General features: G+C 37.0%; 1 protein-coding gene across 1 annotated transcript in view; it reads left to right on the forward strand.

The window, feature by feature from the left end:
• The window catches only part of LOC116240522 (EGF-like photoreceptor maintenance factor), a 257,237-nt gene that overhangs the window by 197,931 nt on the left and 40,189 nt on the right, over nucleotides 1-19,117 (forward strand). Inside the window, exon 8 of the mRNA XM_090136211.1 lies at nucleotides 14,596-14,768. Coding sequence (XP_089992337.1) covers nucleotides 14,596-14,768 — 173 coding nt within the window. The remainder of the gene's footprint in view (nucleotides 1-14,595; nucleotides 14,769-19,117) is intronic.

Raw genomic sequence — 19,117 nt, forward strand, 5'->3', positions numbered from 1 at the left:
TCTGAAATACCCTAGCAGATACTGCCTTCTTCTCAAAGCCAGTATCCATAGGTATCACAAGAGGCCCCACCAGAATCAAACACCTGGTGTGCTCAGACCTTCCTCTTGGGTCTTGCCCTTTGATGTCTTTCAAACAACACTTATTCTGTGAAGGTAACCAATGTAAAGTGAATGGAAGAGTTACTTGAAGTTGATACATGTTCTTTATGTCAGATTCTTCCCCTGACAGTGCTCAGCTTGCCTGCCTTGCAGTCCTTTCTGTCCCTAAATTTCAAGGACTCCACCAGTCTGCCTGAAATGCCTCTGCATATTTAGCTGTGCTCCTCAGCCCCCACTTTGTGTCAGCATCAAGGACATATTCACAGGGTTTATGCTGCCTCCAGGGGGTGGGTTATCTGTATTTGCCATCACAGACCCTGAAAAAAAAGCCTACTGTGCTTTGTATGCTAGTAGAGAAAGAATCAAAAATCAAAAAGTATGAAAGCCCTTAAGGATATGCAGGAACTATCTATTTCTTGATTAAATGCATTGTAGCCAGCTTGTCACATAAACCTCGACCTGCTGGTGAACTCACTCTGACAAATGTTTGTTGTTATCAAATTGGGGAAGAACTGCAGGAAGTTAATGTCCCTTGCAATGTCTAGATTTTCCAGTCTTTGGGCCACATTATTCCTCCTTCACTGGCACACCAAAAACAAATTCCTCCAGAGTAAATGTGCTGCAGTTTTTGCTGCAATAACTCACAGGCCCATTTGGGATTTGTTACATAACCTAGTGAGGGTAGTTGATGCTGGTCAGCAAGTGAGCTCCCACCCTGTTCTTCATTCACTTGCCTCCAGGAGGATAACAGAGAGTTGGGAGGATTAAAGCAAAAAATCTCATGGGTTGAGATAAAAACTGCTTAACAAGCAAAAGGAGAGAAGAAAAAAAAAAAAAAAAAAAAAAAAAAAAGATGCAAATTTATCCACTCACCGTCATGGACTAATGGCCAAGGCAGTTCCTGAGCAGTAGTACCTTCGGGAAAATTCCCCTTGCCCAGTTTTTCAGCCTGTCATGATGTTTTATGGTGTGGAACATAATCAGTGATCCACCTTAATCAAATCAGGTCAGCAGTGTCCCTCCCTAGCCTCTTGTCTGCCACCTCCCTAAGTGCTGGGGTGTAGAGGGCAGAGAAAACCATGCAGCTGGGTGTGTTGGCTGTTGTGGTCTGCTTTGTTGCCAGTCTAAAAGCCAGCAGCCAGGGCTGCTCTGGATAAAACTAACTCCATCCCAGCCAGTGTGCCAGTGCATCTAACTGGAAAAAGTGTGGAGAGCCTGGTTGTCTGTGTTCTTGTGATCTGTGAACTGTCCTGTAGATTATACCTGAATAATGGAACAGTGTACAGCAGTGTACCCAGTGTTGGTGGATTCTGGCCACAAGGCAAGGATTGGAAGCAAAAAGCTTCGTTTTTAAGAGCACATGCCTTGTAAGATAAAAGGGAATATGTCGTTGTCTTTCCGTGTAGAAAGAAAGAGGTTTGATGTTCTTACATGAGTTAGGAAGGCACATCCTCAAGTGCAGGTCACCAGTTCTTTTTTGTATCTCAAAAAAGGAAAGGTATACGATGAGGCCTGATGGGCCCCAACTCTTGCTGTGAGATCACTCATTCCCATTTATAGTTGAGAACACAGCTGTGGGTCTTTCGAGCCACTGTGAACACTGTGCTAATTTCTTCTGGGGCCATGGGATGAATTTTTATTTTTTCTTGTCATCAGGATGGATTCCAGTGTATGATATGGTTCTTTCTTGTAGTCTCTTGAGTGGATCTGGGAAATATCTGCTGCTGAAATGTGACAGGTGGTAGCGATGTACTGCAGGTTGTGTTCTGCAGAGCTGTACTGCCTGGCAGGCAGGAGCACTCAGTGACTGGCAGTGCAAAGTGTGTGCTGAAATGATGATGAATGGAGGAGGTGGCTTTTTAATAGCTTGGGTAGTAAGAGGACAATGCCTTTTCTCCAGGATACTTAACCTTCATAAAACAGGACACAGTCTATTTCAGGCAGCTGCTTAAGAAGGAGGGAGGCGCACTGCTGACCGTGCTCTGGCAAGTGGTGCAAAGGAGTGATGTGTGACTGATGAATGACTCATGATCCTGTGTGATTTGTGCTGAGTGATTTTTAGATGAATTCATAGGGCTAGTGCTCCTTGCATCTTGCTGCATTGCAAAAACAGCAAAACACGGCTATGTATGCAAAAAGAAACGTGATAAATAACAGAGTATTAAAGAAGCCCCACAAAAGCAGTTTTGCTTCTCCTCTCTGAAATTTTAGATTTGTGCAATCTTATGTAAAATAGATTAACTTGTGTGTTTGGAGCATAACCACACTAATTAAGAGAAAATTGTGACTCTTAGACAAAACAGACAAATTACCAAAATCCTAGTTATAACTGTGTCTATTGTAGGAGTATATTGTACATATTTTTGTCTATTATATATTTTACTGCAGGGGTTTTTTAAGCTCTGCCAACCACTTTGTATAATGTATCTTCAAATGTTTCTTATAAATTTTACTTGGAAAGCTTCAAATAATCTTTGTTTACTAAGTGTCTTTGTAGTTATCTCCTTCTTACTGCTTTTATTTCAGATATTCTCTTTGTACCTGAGTTAGTCTATAATAGAAACAGTGTAATTAATGCCATATATAAGCACTGTACTGCATAAGACTGCTTATAGCAGTAAAAAATTCTACCTTCCTTAAAGCATCAGACACTACACTGTACTCTCTCTGCACAAGTGATGCTGCCATAGCTACCACCTGTGGAGCTAAACAATTATAGCAGAAGAAAAGCTCACCATAGAAACACTGATGAATAACTCCATTCTTCCAGTACTGCAATTTCTGGTCTAGCATAAATCCAACTGCTGGAACATGGGACACACATAAAAGATACCTTGGCATAAACAGTGTTTTGGTTTCTACTAGCAGACATAGAATTATATTACACACAGAAAATACATTTAAAGGTAGCCATCCGAGTTACAGGAATTTCTGCCAGAAAAGATTTTAGGCACTGCAGAACCTTAAAGGACTGAAACCTTCTTACAACTGCAACACAGACTGCTCTTTTTCTGCTTTCTTTACAATCACAATACAGATAAGTTATTTTGTGTTCAATTGCCTTAGCAGAAACCACTGCCAGAAATCCTCTTCCCAGAAATACCATTGTGACCTAAATATTATTGCTGTGTGACAAATTAAAAGATCAGGAGCATTAACATACTTAAAAAGAGCTCAGTCATGGATCTCTTTGGCAACTTAAAAAAGAAATGGCAGTGTAAGTACAGAAAGAAAGTGAGATTTTAAAAGAATTTGCTCATTGAATATGCAAATTAACTATAATTGCTGATTACATATTTTAAGTAATCCAGTAGTTGAACGATTAATAAATGCTTATAACTAGACATGTTTTGTATCAGTAGCAGGTAAAGAACAGTCCTTATTTCATATGTGACTCAAAATCAAGTTGTCCTAAGAAATTACAGTGTTATGATTATGTTATACCATATGATTATAGAATCATAGAATCACAGAATTGCTCGGGTTGGAAAAGGCCTTGAAGATCATCAAGTCCAACCGCAACCTAACTGTACTACCATAACAACCCTCTGCTATATCATGTCCCTCAGCACCATATCCAAAAGGTTTTAAACGCATTCAGGGATGATTATGAATCAATGTTAAACATTCGAAATGATATTGATAATGTCACAGTTTCAGAAATCAAATTTAAAAAAATCAGAATGAAGACAAATGGAAGACTTTATTTGTTGACGATATATTGCTTGCTACTTCTCTACCCAGGAATGTACCTCAGTTTATTACACAGATTATATATCACAGAGATTAAAATTCAGTCATAGCTGTGCCTCACAATGAATTCCAACCTTCTTGAAGCCTTTTTTTTTATATCCAACACACACAAACAAATTGTTTACTGGCCGTGCATACAAATACAATGGTTTTTATTTTGTTTTTGAAGTCATTTGATTTGTACCACATTCTGACATGTAACAACATATTTCTGTGTATCAACTTTTGAAGCCCTTGAGTAAAAACAGAACTCATTATTTTGGAGGAACAGGATGTGCATCAAAAAAATGAATCTGTTTTACAAGCTTCTGTAGTTGCTAAGTGGTTATATGGAGGTCTTTGTCTGCATTAAAGCTTTTGCTACTGTGCTGAAGATTACGATCCTCTTGAAACCAGTCATCTGGTTCAGACACAAATGGAACATTCACACAGTGGTCTGATGCTTCAGCAAGTTTAAAACTATTGTGTTGGAGATTAAGTCAGAAGTAGGAGTTTCGAGAGAATCGTATTCTTTGTTTGGAGCTATTCAGTTGTGGGAGGACCTCAACTCCAGAAACTACCTTCCAGTCCTGAACCTCTTCTAAAGGCTTTCCAAAGCACATCAGAAAATAGTATCAGTTGATAAAGAATTTTTTTCTTGTTTGGTACATAATTGTATGATTTATTTGGCTAGCACATTGTTGTGTATTTTTATCTGCAATCAATCTCATGATTCTACTGTAAGTTATGTTACAGTCTTAAATAACTTTTAGACTCCAGGCCATGTTCTAATTTAGTCCTTTGGTACAGGAGTGCCTCAGAAGCTTTCTGGGAGCATTTTTCACCTTCTCTTCAGAAGTGTAGAACTTTGTAACTAGCAAGGTGAAAGAATATTTTCCTCTGGACCAAGAATAATCAATAGAGATTGGCCCCTGCCTCTGATCAGAGAAATAACAAAAATAGAGAGAACTGAGGTTCTAGTTGGTATGCCTGGATAATCTTTGCTTTTTGTCAATGAATTATTAATATTGAAGCATAAGAAATCCAGAAGTAGGAAATGGCCTTCTTTTAAGTATCCCAGATTTATGTTTCTGTTCTGTTTTACTACAATCTACATCTGAAACTTTTCAAGAGCACTGCACATTTCAAGAGCAAGTCACATTCAGTGACTTTTCAAGAGCACTGCAGATTTCAATGGAGCTGTCCTGATTTAGTCAACTGAGCCAGTAAGTTTGGAAAAACTGCAAGCATCTACTGCCATTAGCAAGTTGTTGTGTGCCCAGAAGCAGGATGTTTAAATTCTCTCCCCGGGCTGCTAGCTGTACTGTTGGGAAAGCTCACTAGCTCTGTATGTTTCACTGATTGGAGCAGTGATGTCAAAGGAAGAAATGGCTTAATATTTCAGGTGATATGGATTTGGTACCTATGTTTGTTATAAATTGACTGAAGAAAACTGAATAGAAAGGGTTAAAAAGTATTCTTTCTGCTGGTTGTATTACCTCTCTGTCTTAACTTTTTCACGCATTTTTTCTTTCTTTCCTTAGGCAGTCTCACTGCCATTATGTGGTAACTTTGAAATAACCACAAGGCATTACAGTTCCTTCTGTGCTCATTTCTATTGATACACACAGGGCATGCCTATAAAGCAAAACAGAGAATGATTGTAGAAAAGGCACAGCAGAGATAGTTTATGTGAAGATAGAATGAGTAGCAATATTCATACATGATAGTAAACTGAGTACATCCCTGCTTTCTGTCAGATATTAGCAGTTAGGATGAAAGCTTTCAGCTGTGTTTTCACTACAGCTGGTATCTGTGCTAATTAGATTAAAGTCTGTCTGCATTAGTGTAGCCTAGTATGTCATCCAGTGATGCTAATTTTCAAGAATGGAAGAAGCCTAATGGATGCAGTTTTTGCACATTTGAAAAATGCCAACACAATGTTTTAAAGCATTTGATTTCACAGGTTTTAGGGCACCTTATACCCTTCATACTTCATAGCCATCATCCAGGAATGTGTGAAATTCAGAGCTGAGGCAGCAATCAAAGTGGAAGGTTAACCTACATGACAGAACAACTCAAGCTATTGATAAAAACTATATTGTAAAAAAAATGAAAGCACACTGTGACTGCTAACTTCTGACTTCAATCAGTGTTGTCAATAGTGCTGGTACTCAGCCCTTCTCCTGCACTTCTTATGTTCAAATACTTGTAGAAACTTAAGCAATTAATCCCCATAAGAGGCTTGTGCAGCCTACTATATGTTCTCTCAAATTTTCAGTAGGATAAAAATGTGTTAGACAGGTGAAGGTTTGGACCTTCAAACGTGCTTATGTTCCTAACAGGATTTTGTTTTCAGTTCTTGTGACCTACCTTTGATATCGTTTAAAGAGATAGCTTAATCGGAATTATTGTGTATATTCTGATAAAGCATGGGCATAGGGAAACTGTGAAGTTTTCCTTAACACCATACAGTTCAGTTAATGTATAAAAATAATTCCTGTGCTGCAGAGACTTCCTGCCACTTCTGAAAGCTGGTTGCACCCCAAGGAAAGGACACACAAGGAAACACTGCTGTGCCTTTCTTCTCTCTGACTACAAATGGTACAGAAAGATACTTGGAGTAGTGCAGGGTATTAAGTGAATCTCAAGCAGGGTGGAAGAATGAGACAAGCAGAGCCTGGACATCTAAAATCTTTGTGAGATACTTTGTTTTGGAAGTCAGAAAAATGTTATTTTATTGTTTTGGAAGGTCTTCATTCTGCACTCGATGTAAGTGTGCAATGCCTGACTGAGGCCAACTTTACTATTCTTAGAGGTTTGGGGTGTTTTGTGTTGTTTTTGTTTTTGTTTTCTTTTCCTGGACTTTGGGAAAGGTTTGCGAGTTGCTTTTACAGCAGCCTACATTCCATGCTTAAAGTGTAATTAGATGTATCACGGGATCCTAGAATCGTAGAATCCTTACAGTTGGAAGGGACCTTTCAAGGTTACCTAGTCCAGCCCCCCCCAGATGAACAGGGACATCCACAGCTAGATCAGTTGCCCAGGGCCAGATCCAGCCTTGCCATGAAAGTCTCCAGGAATGGGGCATCCATCACATCTTTGAGCAACCTGTTCCTATGTCTCACTACCTTCATTGTAAAAGACCTTTTCCTTATATCCAACTTAAATGTACCCTCTTTGAGCTTGAAGCCATTTCTACTTGTTCTATCACCATAGGCACTGTTAAAGAGTCTGTCCCCCTCTTTCCTGTAGCTTCCCTTTAGATAGTGAATATATCTCCAGTTATGAAAAATATTGTCAAGCTGAAATAAGAATTAACTCTAGACTTCATTTCCAACTATAGATGAGGAGATTTCGGAAAATCAGTGATCTTCAAACACAACTTCCCATTTCAGTTGCTTCTGAGTTATAAATATCACGTGATTGTTGATGAATTATCAGTACCTTTAAGTTGTTACTGCCATCTGGAGGCTTCACAAAGCTTTTTGGGTACTTAGCAGTATCTTTATTTCAGTTTTTCAGGTGTTATTTATATCAAGCTAAAGCTCTTCTCAGTCAAAGAAGCCACAGATGGAAAAGGCAAAGACGCTTGAGTTACCTTCTGAGACATATAAATTCATTTGGTCATTTATAAGGATGCTTACGATGCTTATTTTTTATATTTGTGCCAACCCCAGAATTTTCGTTAACTGAACACCTTTCATAAACACTGAAATTTTCAAAAATGTGCCAAGTGCAATTCCTGGTATCATTCACATATCACCTCAAGCTTCATAATAGATTCAAATTCAGGTGTTAATAGACATGAGTACAGCCCACAACGTTTCACAGAGCTGGTGTTTGGGAATCTGCTATCTCCTGTGCTATGCATGTAACCATTCACTATTAGAAGCATGAAGGAATTTTTCCGTAGGCAAATGACTTTTGGATGTATCTCAAGTTAAACGTCAGTCAGTTATTTCAAAGAATAAGTTAATGTACAGGCAATGCCTTATATTTCTGTCACTATTGATCAGGTCATTGAAGAATTTCATATACATTAACTACACCATGGAATAGTACAAGAAAAATACATTGTAATATATGTAATGTATGTAAAATACTTTGTTTAATATATGTTTACAGTTGCTTAAGCGTGATGTGTAGGCAGAAGGAACTTTTCACTAGCCACTGTGCAAACTTGCAGAATATTTGTCCGCAAGTGCTTACTGTTTTGAGGTGTGATTCAAAGACTGACTTACTCTTTTCTACCAGTTCCTGTCTTTCAGCCTTATGCATAGACCAGGCCTGTAAGAAAATACCAATGTTGAATTACTTACAATTAAAACCATTTTTAAATAAGGACACAAAGGATAATGATTGCTAAAAAGATAAGAAGAAAATGCTGTGCCACGGATTATTAAAGCTTCAAACTGGTAGAAGAACTAGGGATACCACAATGAAGAGGTGTTTATGAAACCTCCTTTCTGTTAGTTGAACTCAGAATGGGTTGGGTAGCATTTGTGTAAACAATAATCTGCTTTAGAAACAGAAAATACTGTTGGGAAGAAACTGAGAAAGTGTAATGAAAATAGGATTTACATAAACTATCTCTTTCACAGTATTGAAAGAGATATCACTGTTTCTAGATTTAGATTATAATCATTTCAAAACTATTACATTGTGAATTTAAAATAAATGTTATTATTTTAAAAACAACTCACAATTTTGTTCTTCAATTTTGTTACTATCCATCTTCTCCAGATCAGCATAGCAAACTACTGTTGCTATGTGAAGAAATTGAAATCTCTGAAATGACTAAATTACAGAGTTCTACAGCCTATAAATTCATCCTACATTTCAGTAATGAATGTTTCTGTGCTAAAAGATTGTTTTAATATTCCAACAGAAATGAGTAATGATATACAAAGCTTCTTTAAAGAATACAGAGCAAGAAGCAATATGCTACATGCAAATGATAAGCATTACTGTTCTGGATACAGCACTGGTGAATCTGCTTGCAAGGAGTAAATATATTGATGCAAAACTGTTTTTGTGGCTCTAGAGATTGCTAGGAGCAATTGCAAACTTGCTGTCATAGAAGAATTATGAGAGATCTGCAAAGGACAAATAGAAGTTAGGCAGTGTTTTCGTGAGTTAGAGATCTAGCTCCAACTTTATGTTGATGAAAATGTTTATATGTTTACCTGGCCATTTTTCATGAAGTGCTGTTTTCTTATTATCAATTTAATCATCCTTTCAGCATTTTTTAATTTTTCATTTCGTTTTCATAAATATCTTGTAACAAATAATAACATCTATTTACAATTCTTCTCATGCAACTGAAAGACAGAAAAGAACTGAGAAATCCCAGAAAACTGGAGTTGGGTAATTACAGCCTCAGAGCCCTTGCCATGAACTCAGCCTGACAGATCCTATTCCTCTTCTGAGATGTGGCCAGGGAATGAATTGCTTGCCACATACACTCTTACCATCAACCATTGTCTGCTCTACATTTTACTGAGAGATCTATTACCATTCACCACTATGCGATAGGTGTCCAAAAGTGCTTGGTAACACAACTGTGTATCCTCTTATGTGACAGTAGTGATGGCGGTTGCTTCCTATGCATCCAGCAGATTAATGGATGCCTATACTTCACATGATGGGGATAAAGAAGTTTTATAGAAGAATCCATAAGAGGCATCATGGTCCTGAAAAGTTGAATAGTGCAGTGTTAGCTATTTGAATGAATACATTTTAAAATAACTTCTTTTTACAGGCCTGGATTTCTGAAAATAATGACATCTCCCAAATATTGACAGCTCCCAAATAGATATTCTGCCAAGAAGTAAAAGGTCCTCCTCTTTCACCATTTCCATGACTCAAATGCAGTCGTTCCCAAGTGATAACTAATGCAAATACTACTTCAGTGAACTTTCTAAGGTTTAGGTAACATTTCAGGAATAAATTCTTGTTCAGGCAAGTTTGTATGCTTAGAAATGATAAGATTGAACAGATGCTTATTGTTGTTTGACTGAGATGGATTAAGCATCTGTTTAATTAAATTTCTTAATTGGATCCTATACATTTGGTTTTTGTTTGAGCTGAACTATTTTGTATGCAGAAGGCTCTTGTATATTGGCAGCAGGCAAAGGAGGTGCTGTAACTGTTTCTCTTTTTCTCCTTCTTGAAGTGGAACTGGAACCTTCTCAATTTAATGCTTTTCACCTGGATCAAAGAACTTGGAGGTATAGGCTAAATGTGGGCTCAGCAGTAGAATCAGGTGCTGTTTATTCCATGCTTGAGCCAGCATAACTGAGTGTAAGCCTGCCTCAAAATTCAAAGCAAAAGCTTTTTTCATGAGTGCACCCAAGCAATCTGGAAGTATTTTCCCTAGGAGTTTTCAAAAGCAATTTAGTTCACAAGTGATTTAAGCTTGGTTTAAAGAGAGCTTGTCAGTAGTTGTTTATATAAAGAGAAGCAGTTTAGAAAGTGCTTTCAGTGAAAGGAAAGGAAATTTAAAGTGAATCACCAGAGCTTGGAGAATAATAATTCCTGATAGGGGAAAAAAGATTCAAAACAGTAAAGCTAACAAAAGCACTCAGATCTAGAGAAGATACCATAATTGAGGCAACCTGAGTGAGAGTCCTAAAGCAGCAGGAAAGCTGAATTGATTTTTTGGAGCTTTGTAATACCAAAGAAGATTGGCAGTTATATTATATACAAGAAAATCACCCGCTGTGCAAAAGGAAGCAATGCCTCTTCTATCTATTGTCCTTTGATATTTTTAGTATTATTGATGAGATAGGGATATGCTTCTGGCTACAATGTGTTACTGTGGATTTGGCTCTTACACAAAGCTCTTAGATGAAGGTCTAATCACGTTTACATTATTCTAGCTCTTTCTAGAGGGAGATTTAACAGCTCTTTACATGAAATGTAATTCAAATTAAACTGGTAAAATATGATGCTCCTTTAAGTTTCCATTATTTTTTTAATGGCATTGATAATACATAATGGTAATAACTTGAAAATAAATGGAACTACATCTACTACTTATTCACTGAAGCAGCCTGGGAAGTACTTCCCTCCAATTTCTTTATCTTTGTCTCAGTTAGCAGTAAAAAAACTTGTGTTGTTAATACAAAACCCACTGCAACAAATAGTTTTTGAAATTCTCACCCTAGCACTGTCATGATTGAAGAGTGTTGAGTGCATTTCCTTCCAGGAAGCCCTCTCACATGTGGCTACACAGATGGCAAATACAGTGCTTTCAGAGGGGGTCACAGGACAGCTGAGGGCTCTGTGAGTAGCAGTATTCCCATTTTACAGATAGAAAATTCATAGGCCTATAGATTGTTCTGTGGAGAACCACACTACTGTATCACCATAATACAAGTCTGTGATACCTTGTACAAAGGTAATATTGTTTTCAAAAAGATATTTAGTTTTAAAGTCAAAACTGTGGTTAAATACTACTGTGACTGCATTATCACAGGTTGTGTATTTTTATAATCCTATTTCTTCTGAATTGTGCAACTTTTTTTTAAAAAGCTATCAAAACCTGTGTTGTTATCCCAAAGGTATCACTGATATGAAACTTTAATTTTGTTAAATCTGAGCACTGATACCAAATAATGACCAAGGTGGAAGAAGTTATGTTATTGAATTACTGGTATCATGTCACACAGTGCAAGTGTTTCTTGATTTTCTTTCTAAGCTAAGGTCTAGTCCAAAAATCAAAAGAAAAATTTCACATGGGAAACGATAATGAAAAGTGTATACCTTACCATTTCAGAAGAGGACTGTAAAAAGATCGAAGAACAGTTCATCCTTTCTACATTTGTTTGTTCATATCCCATAAGGCTGGTGACGTGAGGTGATGGTGCCCTAGGAGTATTGTACCTGTCTCTTCTACTCAATTTCTACAGTATTTCTGTCTCTGCTCCCTTTTTCTCGTATTGTTTGTGACATTCCTGCTTCAAATGATTGTGGATGGTTGACTTTTTTTATTTTATCTACTTCAGTACTTTGCCCTGTTTAAAATCTGTGACTTTTTTGGATATATACTACACATCATGGCAACTTAGTTTTTCTTTTTGATGGCTTATAAATCTGTATCTGTATTAACAGATAATGTAGCTCAATAGGAGTAGATTTACAGGACAAATGGGGTAGTGCTGAGAACCCAGCATCCTTACTGCTCATCTTTTCAAGCATCTTAAACTCACACTGGATCTGGTCTCGCCCCATGAAATGGATGCCTGTTAGCAGCTGCAGTACCTGAGGTGTGAGACAGACTTCTGGTTTAGGTTCATCTGAAATTGAGTTCATGCACTCTTGAGACCACTCTGTAAAGTGAACTAGAGCATTTCAAATGGGCATGACAAGGAGATTTGCTTCAAAAGCACGCTCTGATTCTGAACTGAAACACCAATATAGACATTGAACACATTTCAGCAAAACATTCTAATTACGTTTCCAATTTTGTAGGCTCAGAATTCTGGTATTTTCCACATTTTTTTCTGAGAAGCAGTATGCACTTTCTTTAGTCCATATCTGTAATTATCAAAATACTTTTTCTCTGAGTCATTCACAGTACACAATATAAGCAAAAAATACTACTACTCCGATTTGCTGTCCCTTTTCATTCGCTTCATGCATTTATGAAAATTAGCAGGATACCATGAAATTGTTCAATTCACTTGGGAGGAGAGGAGCTCCCTCGTCATTCAAGCATTTTTGTGCTCCTTCCAGCTGAAATTAACTCAGTAGAATATAGGAAATCTTATCCTTTTCAATACCAAGTACAGCAACAGACTGCTTTGAGGGAGTATAATAAGCCATTTGGGACTTTGTATTTCAGTATACTAATTACTGTGAATTGGTTGTAATATTTTTTGCATCTGATTAACTATTATATTTTCAAATTCTTGTGTTAGTTTGGAGAACTTTTTAAAGACCATTTCCTTTGCCTTGTTAGAATTCATCCTTCTTTTTTATTAGGGCATTATGATAACAACATTAGGACATATCTCCTTTTGGTAATAATAAATTTGTCACAATATTTTGAGTCATTTTATTTTTGGTCTGCTGTTCAACACTGAAAATAAGACCAAAGAATAAATGGCCAACATTGATATATGTAGTTCAATAGAACAGTAGATGAAAGTAGTTTATTTTGGTAGTCAGCAGCAATGATCTTTCTTCTCTATAAAAAAAAATATATATATACACACACAAAAAAGAAACAGTTACACTTAGAAACTAATTTTAAAGATGATTATCACTGTCAATTGTAGATTTCCAGGAAGAATTCAGTGTATTGTTGCTTTTTTAATTAACTTAACTGTGTAATGTTGACATTGAAACAGAAAGCAGGTTTTTCAATGCTGCACAAACTAAGGCGACCCAGTATCTCATTTACATTCCTGTCCTGGTGTCTGCAGCAGATCTATAAATAGAATAGGCTACACACAGAAATTTATTATTGCAGCTGATAGCAATTTTCTTTTCCAAAGGTGTCTGGAGGCATTATTCATGAGATTCATTCTGGCAGACTTTCCAGCTGAGATTCTCTCTTCCCAGAACTGCGGGTGGTCAGTTTAGAAATATACCAATCAACTGCTATGCACAGGCTGTCAGAAGGTTTAGTTATTTCCTTTTAAAAAAATGCAGCAGTTCTGTCTGCTCCAGATTATTTTCTTTAACCTGATTGCATGGATATTGTAAGCCATGGACACATTTTTTAAAAATCACATTTATTTGACATTTCATCACTGAAATTCCTAATGATTATGCTATTATCAGGAAAAACATAATGGCTGTGGTTTAACATAGCTCACATCATTTCTTTTGCATTCATACCCACAGGCACATGTGACCTTATCAAGTATAAGGCAGACATGTTTCTGCTCAATACTGAGGATGTGTAGTAGTCACATAAACTGACCTATATGGCTGTCCTCTGATTTCAGACATAAAACAAGGAGGGAATAAAATAAAGCCTTTAATGAAATCATATTTATAGTAAGTGGTAGATAGGAATGCCTTACACTCCTGGTTTTCCTGTCTGATTTTTTGTTTTGAACCATATTTGCCCTTCTCCTGTCTTTGTACACTAGGGAGTTAATTACTGAAAACAGAATATGCACATTCTTATCCCTTGGGACTGATTACAGTTTATTTTCTTCCTTGTCTATTCTAATACTTTTTCCATATTTGAGAGCACAGGATATTCAAAAGCAAAGATATTACCTGTTCACCCTGGTTCAATTCCAATATAATCACTGCTGTAAGTATTCATATTTCAGCTTTCCTTTACATTCTGTTGTATTGTCAAGAGCTATAGGTAATGCTTGAATGTACAAATGATGCTTCCATTTGTAACGTTTTTGTTCTTTCTTTCTTTCTTTTTTTTTGAGATATGATAGAAGAGCTATTTTTCTGTAACTTTTATTTCAACCGTTTTATAAAAGCAGCAGTACAAATCGCTAATGCGGCACATCAGAAAAGCCACATATTTTACCAAGAAAGATGAATTGAAATATAAAATTAAACAAAAAATAATTTGTCAACTAATGTGACCCAGAAAGCATTCTGCCATCTCTAGTGCCATATAGGCAAACAAACAAGCAAATAAAAGTTAGGAGAGTACAGCCAAAGAAATGTATTACAAGCACAAGTCAAACATCACTGGTTTCCTGTGAGAATAAAACCCATCCTTTTCAAAGTGTGTTTTGATACTTATACATTTTGTTTTCTTTTTAACTTTGCCAGTGATGCAGAAAATTGGTTTTGCGAATGTCCTAAACTCTACTCAGGAAGACTGTGCCAGTTCATGACTTGTGATGAAAGTCCATGTGGAAATGGTGCTACATGTTTTCCAAAGTCCAGGCAAGACGTTGTTTGCCTTTGTCCATATGGAAGATCTGGCATCCTCTGTAATGATGGTAAGAACGATACGCTTTAGTGTGCATTAGTCATAGTTTCTGTCATCTGTGGAAGCTGTGGCAAGAAACAAGTCATGGCATCACAGAATTGCAGGGGGTGGGACTTCATTAATCCAATTCCTTTGCCAAAGCAGGTACCCTACAATAGGTTGCACAGGTAGGCGTCCAGACTGGTCTTGAATATGTCCATAGGAGGAGACTCCACAGCCACTCTGGGCAACCTGTTCCATTGCTCTCAAAATCAAATGCTTTGAAGGCAAAACACTGTTTTGCCGACCACTTTTGCTATTGCCTGTAAACACAGTGTGACCCAAAGCGCAGTCCCAAGCAAAGAACATCTGAATGGAGCACTCTCTCTTCATGTTGTTTTATAAAGGCGTCATCCAGAGAGACAGAAAGATCAGAGAAGCTGAGAGTAGACAAGCCAGGAAATACTAGGTAGTGGCTGATGTTTCAATAATTTACCTTAAGAGAAGCTGACAAAGATATATGAGTGAAGTACTCCTTTGGAGAAAACATTTTCTCCAGTAGTTATATTTTTGCTGTACTTAGGGAGTCGTGACATTTTGTACATGAAAGAAGTGTATAAAAAGTACTTTCTGGATTGTAAAAATACTGCCAGATGCTAAAATTTGATTAATTCCTTGGATCAAAAAGAAAAACAAATTAAATGTAACCAAGTGCTTGATATGAACTAGGAGACAGGATGAAGGAAAACTATTAAAGATAAGCAAATAGGTCATTCTGACTATTATCAAATGAAGGTTTTTTATTTCTTTTGCATTTATAATAATGATTGTTACAGGTCAGAATTTCCTGTGTATTAACATCCAAGGTATTCTTTTTCCTGACACTGAATGAAGCAACAAGAAATGGCTGAAAAATCTGCATATAGAAAATAATAACTGATTCTGAGCTGATTCAGCAGTACATTTGAATTTCCTTTCAAAATTAATAATTTTATGTAAAGCAGTGTTCAGGTCAAATCAAAGGACAACACTGTCTTTTTCTTTTTACTATAAATATTTATCTCATTTAAAATTTATATAAGAAGAAATTTCCAGTAATAAATTACTAAATCTGCTTACGTTGTCATGAAACTGCCTATTAAAACTGTAAAACCCTCTTACTTTGCTGACAGCAAGTTCAGAGCCTACCATCCTGTAAGTCAGGCTAGGAATGTTTCTGTCATCTACCTCAATTTACATCTGTCTACACTGAATATCATCTAGTGCTTTTTCCCCGTAGTCCTTCAGCAAGGCTCTTCCACAGCTCTCTGTAGTCAGACATCTCTAGTTTAAAGTGAGAGAAAGTACACAGATTCATGAGTTTCGCTGGACTACAAACCTGAAGGATGTGAAAGCATAGAATGGATGAATTTTTATTAAGTGGAAAGGGAAAACTCTCTCTGAATCATTACTGTAAGAAAGAAAAATAGGGGAGAAAAAACAAGCTGATAGAACAGACTGTGCATCTATCAGGGTCATAAAGACCATTATGTGAAAAATTATTGAAATATGAAAAAGCCTTCTATTGAATTTGTGTCTTAAGAGTTTAGAAGTGAGCACAGGTAGAAATCTTGTAAACGTTACTCTGAAAGTTAAAATGAGCTGCGAAAAATCTTTTTATCACATAAACTAAAACTGAACAAAGAGGTAAGAAACAGTACCGCAATGCAATGCATGCTGAGTGTAGCCTTATGGATAGCCCTAGCAGGACCAAAGACGTACATTTGTTTTTGCATCTGAAGATAATGATAGATTGCCTAGTGACAGTGGTAGAACAATGTAAATTGTGTTAGAAGCCGATTTTAATTGTTTAAGAAAATGAGTGGCCCAGACAATACATTTATTAGAAAGAAATGCTCCTTAAAGCTTAAAAGGCTAGGAGCATATATTTTTAATGAATCTTCTCCGTTTCAAGAAATACAGATAATACTGTTTCTCCTGTGAAGATTAGTAAGCAAGTGCATGCTACATGCTGCTTTTTGTCTGAAACACAGAAGCCTATTTCTCCCAACTATTTATCAAGTAATTGATTGTCTTCATCAGCAAAAATGTGCAAACCTTAGAGTGACTGTTAAAATGAGTATGACGAATGTACCAAATAGAATTGCAGATTCTTTGCCAGCACTGTTGCTCCTTCCAGTGCGGGTTATTTACAAAAGACAAAGTAAATGAGCCTTCTGCCATGTTCTTGGCCATGTTAGAGATCAAAATGTCATCAGTTATGAGTTTAAAGACACACTAAGAACAATATCAAACTTTACAAATATATAGGAGTAAGTGATGATAAAGCTGTTGTCACTATTAGAGAGAAAAAAAAAAAATTGGCAGGGGTTAAAAATATGACAATTTGTGGGATATGCACAGCATTCTAAAAGTGAGAAAACTACAAATGACAAACATGGCAGAAACTTATAGACAGATAATAACTTCAGTGTAATATGGAAAAAGAAGACTAGTTTTTGGGACAAATGAGGACTTTTCTTCAGTTTCTGAAGCAGATGAAGCATGCTGCGATCTAGTCAGGCTAGGAGCAATTGCTCTGTGTTTATTTTGGTTACGTTATTCTTGTTCAGACTTCAAATAAAGGTTACTTTGGGCCACAGAGATAACAAAGGGCCTGAAGCACCTCTGTTATGAGGAAAGGCTGAGTGAACTGGGTCTGTTCAGCCTTCAGAAAAGAAGTGGTGATCTTATTAATGTTTATAGATACTTTGAGTGTGGGTGTCAAAGGGACATGGCCAATCTCTTTGCAGCTATCTGTGGGGTCAGGACAAGGGGAAATGGCCATAAACTAGTGGATAGGAAGTTCTGTACCAGTGTGCAAAGGAACTTCTTCATAGTGAGGGTGATGGAGCACTGGAACAGGATGCCCAGGGAGGTTGTGGATTCTCCTCTGGAGATATTCAAGACCCATCTGGACACGTACCTGTGCAGCCTGCTGTGGGGGGCCTGCTTTGCAGGGAGGCTGGAGGTCCCTTCCAACCCCTACCATTCTATGGTTCTGAGATTCCTTAAAACATTTTCATTTTTCTGTATATATAAGTAGTAAAGTTAATTATCTATCACTACACATCTTTTCTTGATTTTTCACTATATGACCATGTTACTATGATTGCAAGTTGACCATTATATGTAGATCTCTCTCCCATGAAGCTACATAGCTATAGTGTAATGGATCAGCATGAGGGAGTGAAAATATGGGAAGACATGAATTCTAAATTGCAATTACTTTAAGTCACTCTAATGTGAGCTGAACAAGCCAAGGGACCTCAGCTGCTCCTCATGTGTCTTTCCCTCAAGGCTCTTCACCATCTTTGTAGCTCTCCTTCAGTCACCTTCTGAAAATTTTATGTCCTTCTTATCTTATGGTGCCCACTAACCTGCAGACAGTGCTCAAGTTGAGGCCACTGAGCAGAGCGGAGTGGGACAGTCTCTTCCCTCAGCCACTTGTAGATGAACTTTTAGCGGCTAGCATAAGATTCTTGGTTTGCAGTGTTAAAAGCCCACATTAAACAAATTTGCACCTGAATGAAGAGCACAGCCACTTAGAAAAATGAAAACTAGAATATATTTAGCCCTGTACGTACGTCATCAATATAAAATAATTTGGATCAGAGACCATGTCTGCTTGAGTGACTTGACTCAGACTCTGAAGTGACTGATGTTTTTGAAGATGTACTTAAAGGGATCCAGAGCATTTAAACTGAATCCAGTTATTGAGCTGTGCCTTTTCAGCTGTTTTGTGTAAAAAGATTGAAGATTCAAGGCCTAGTCTGATAAATTTTCTTTCACATTTAATTTAGTAAAAATTGGCTTGTACTATGTTTCTTGTGGATTATAAATGAAAGTGCCTGTACCCCCTCCTCCAGTAGTTAGGATCATGGTGGTAAATGAAAATGTTTACAAATAGCACTGTTTCAAGCCAAATGAACACTCATTCTTCAAAAGTGTTATGAGGTTGGTTTTTCATGCATAGTGATTTTTAAATTACTACCTAGATATTTGTTTTGTCTACTTTTAAAAGTTGGTCAGGAAGATACATCAACAATTTACTATGGAGACACATGAGGATCAGGTTAGAACAGGAGTTTCTTGCCACCTGGAGAGATTTATCATTTTGTAAGATCTCGGTTTTAAATAAAAAACAGAATAATAGAATCACAGAATAGCTCAGCTTGGAAAAGACCTTAAAGTCATCAAGTCCAACACTGCATCAATTGTACTCCTTCCTCCACCCAAAGGTGATGCTTGAGTTCAAATACATTCATATCACTGTACTTTAACTTTTAAGAATTACAACTAAAAAAAAATGGTTATAAAAAACATGAAGTACAAATGGTT

This window comes from Phasianus colchicus, chromosome 2 (assembly GCF_987193195.1).
Source record: "Phasianus colchicus chromosome 2, bPhaCol1.hap1.1, whole genome shotgun sequence".
NCBI lineage: Eukaryota > Metazoa > Chordata > Aves > Galliformes > Phasianidae > Phasianus > Phasianus colchicus.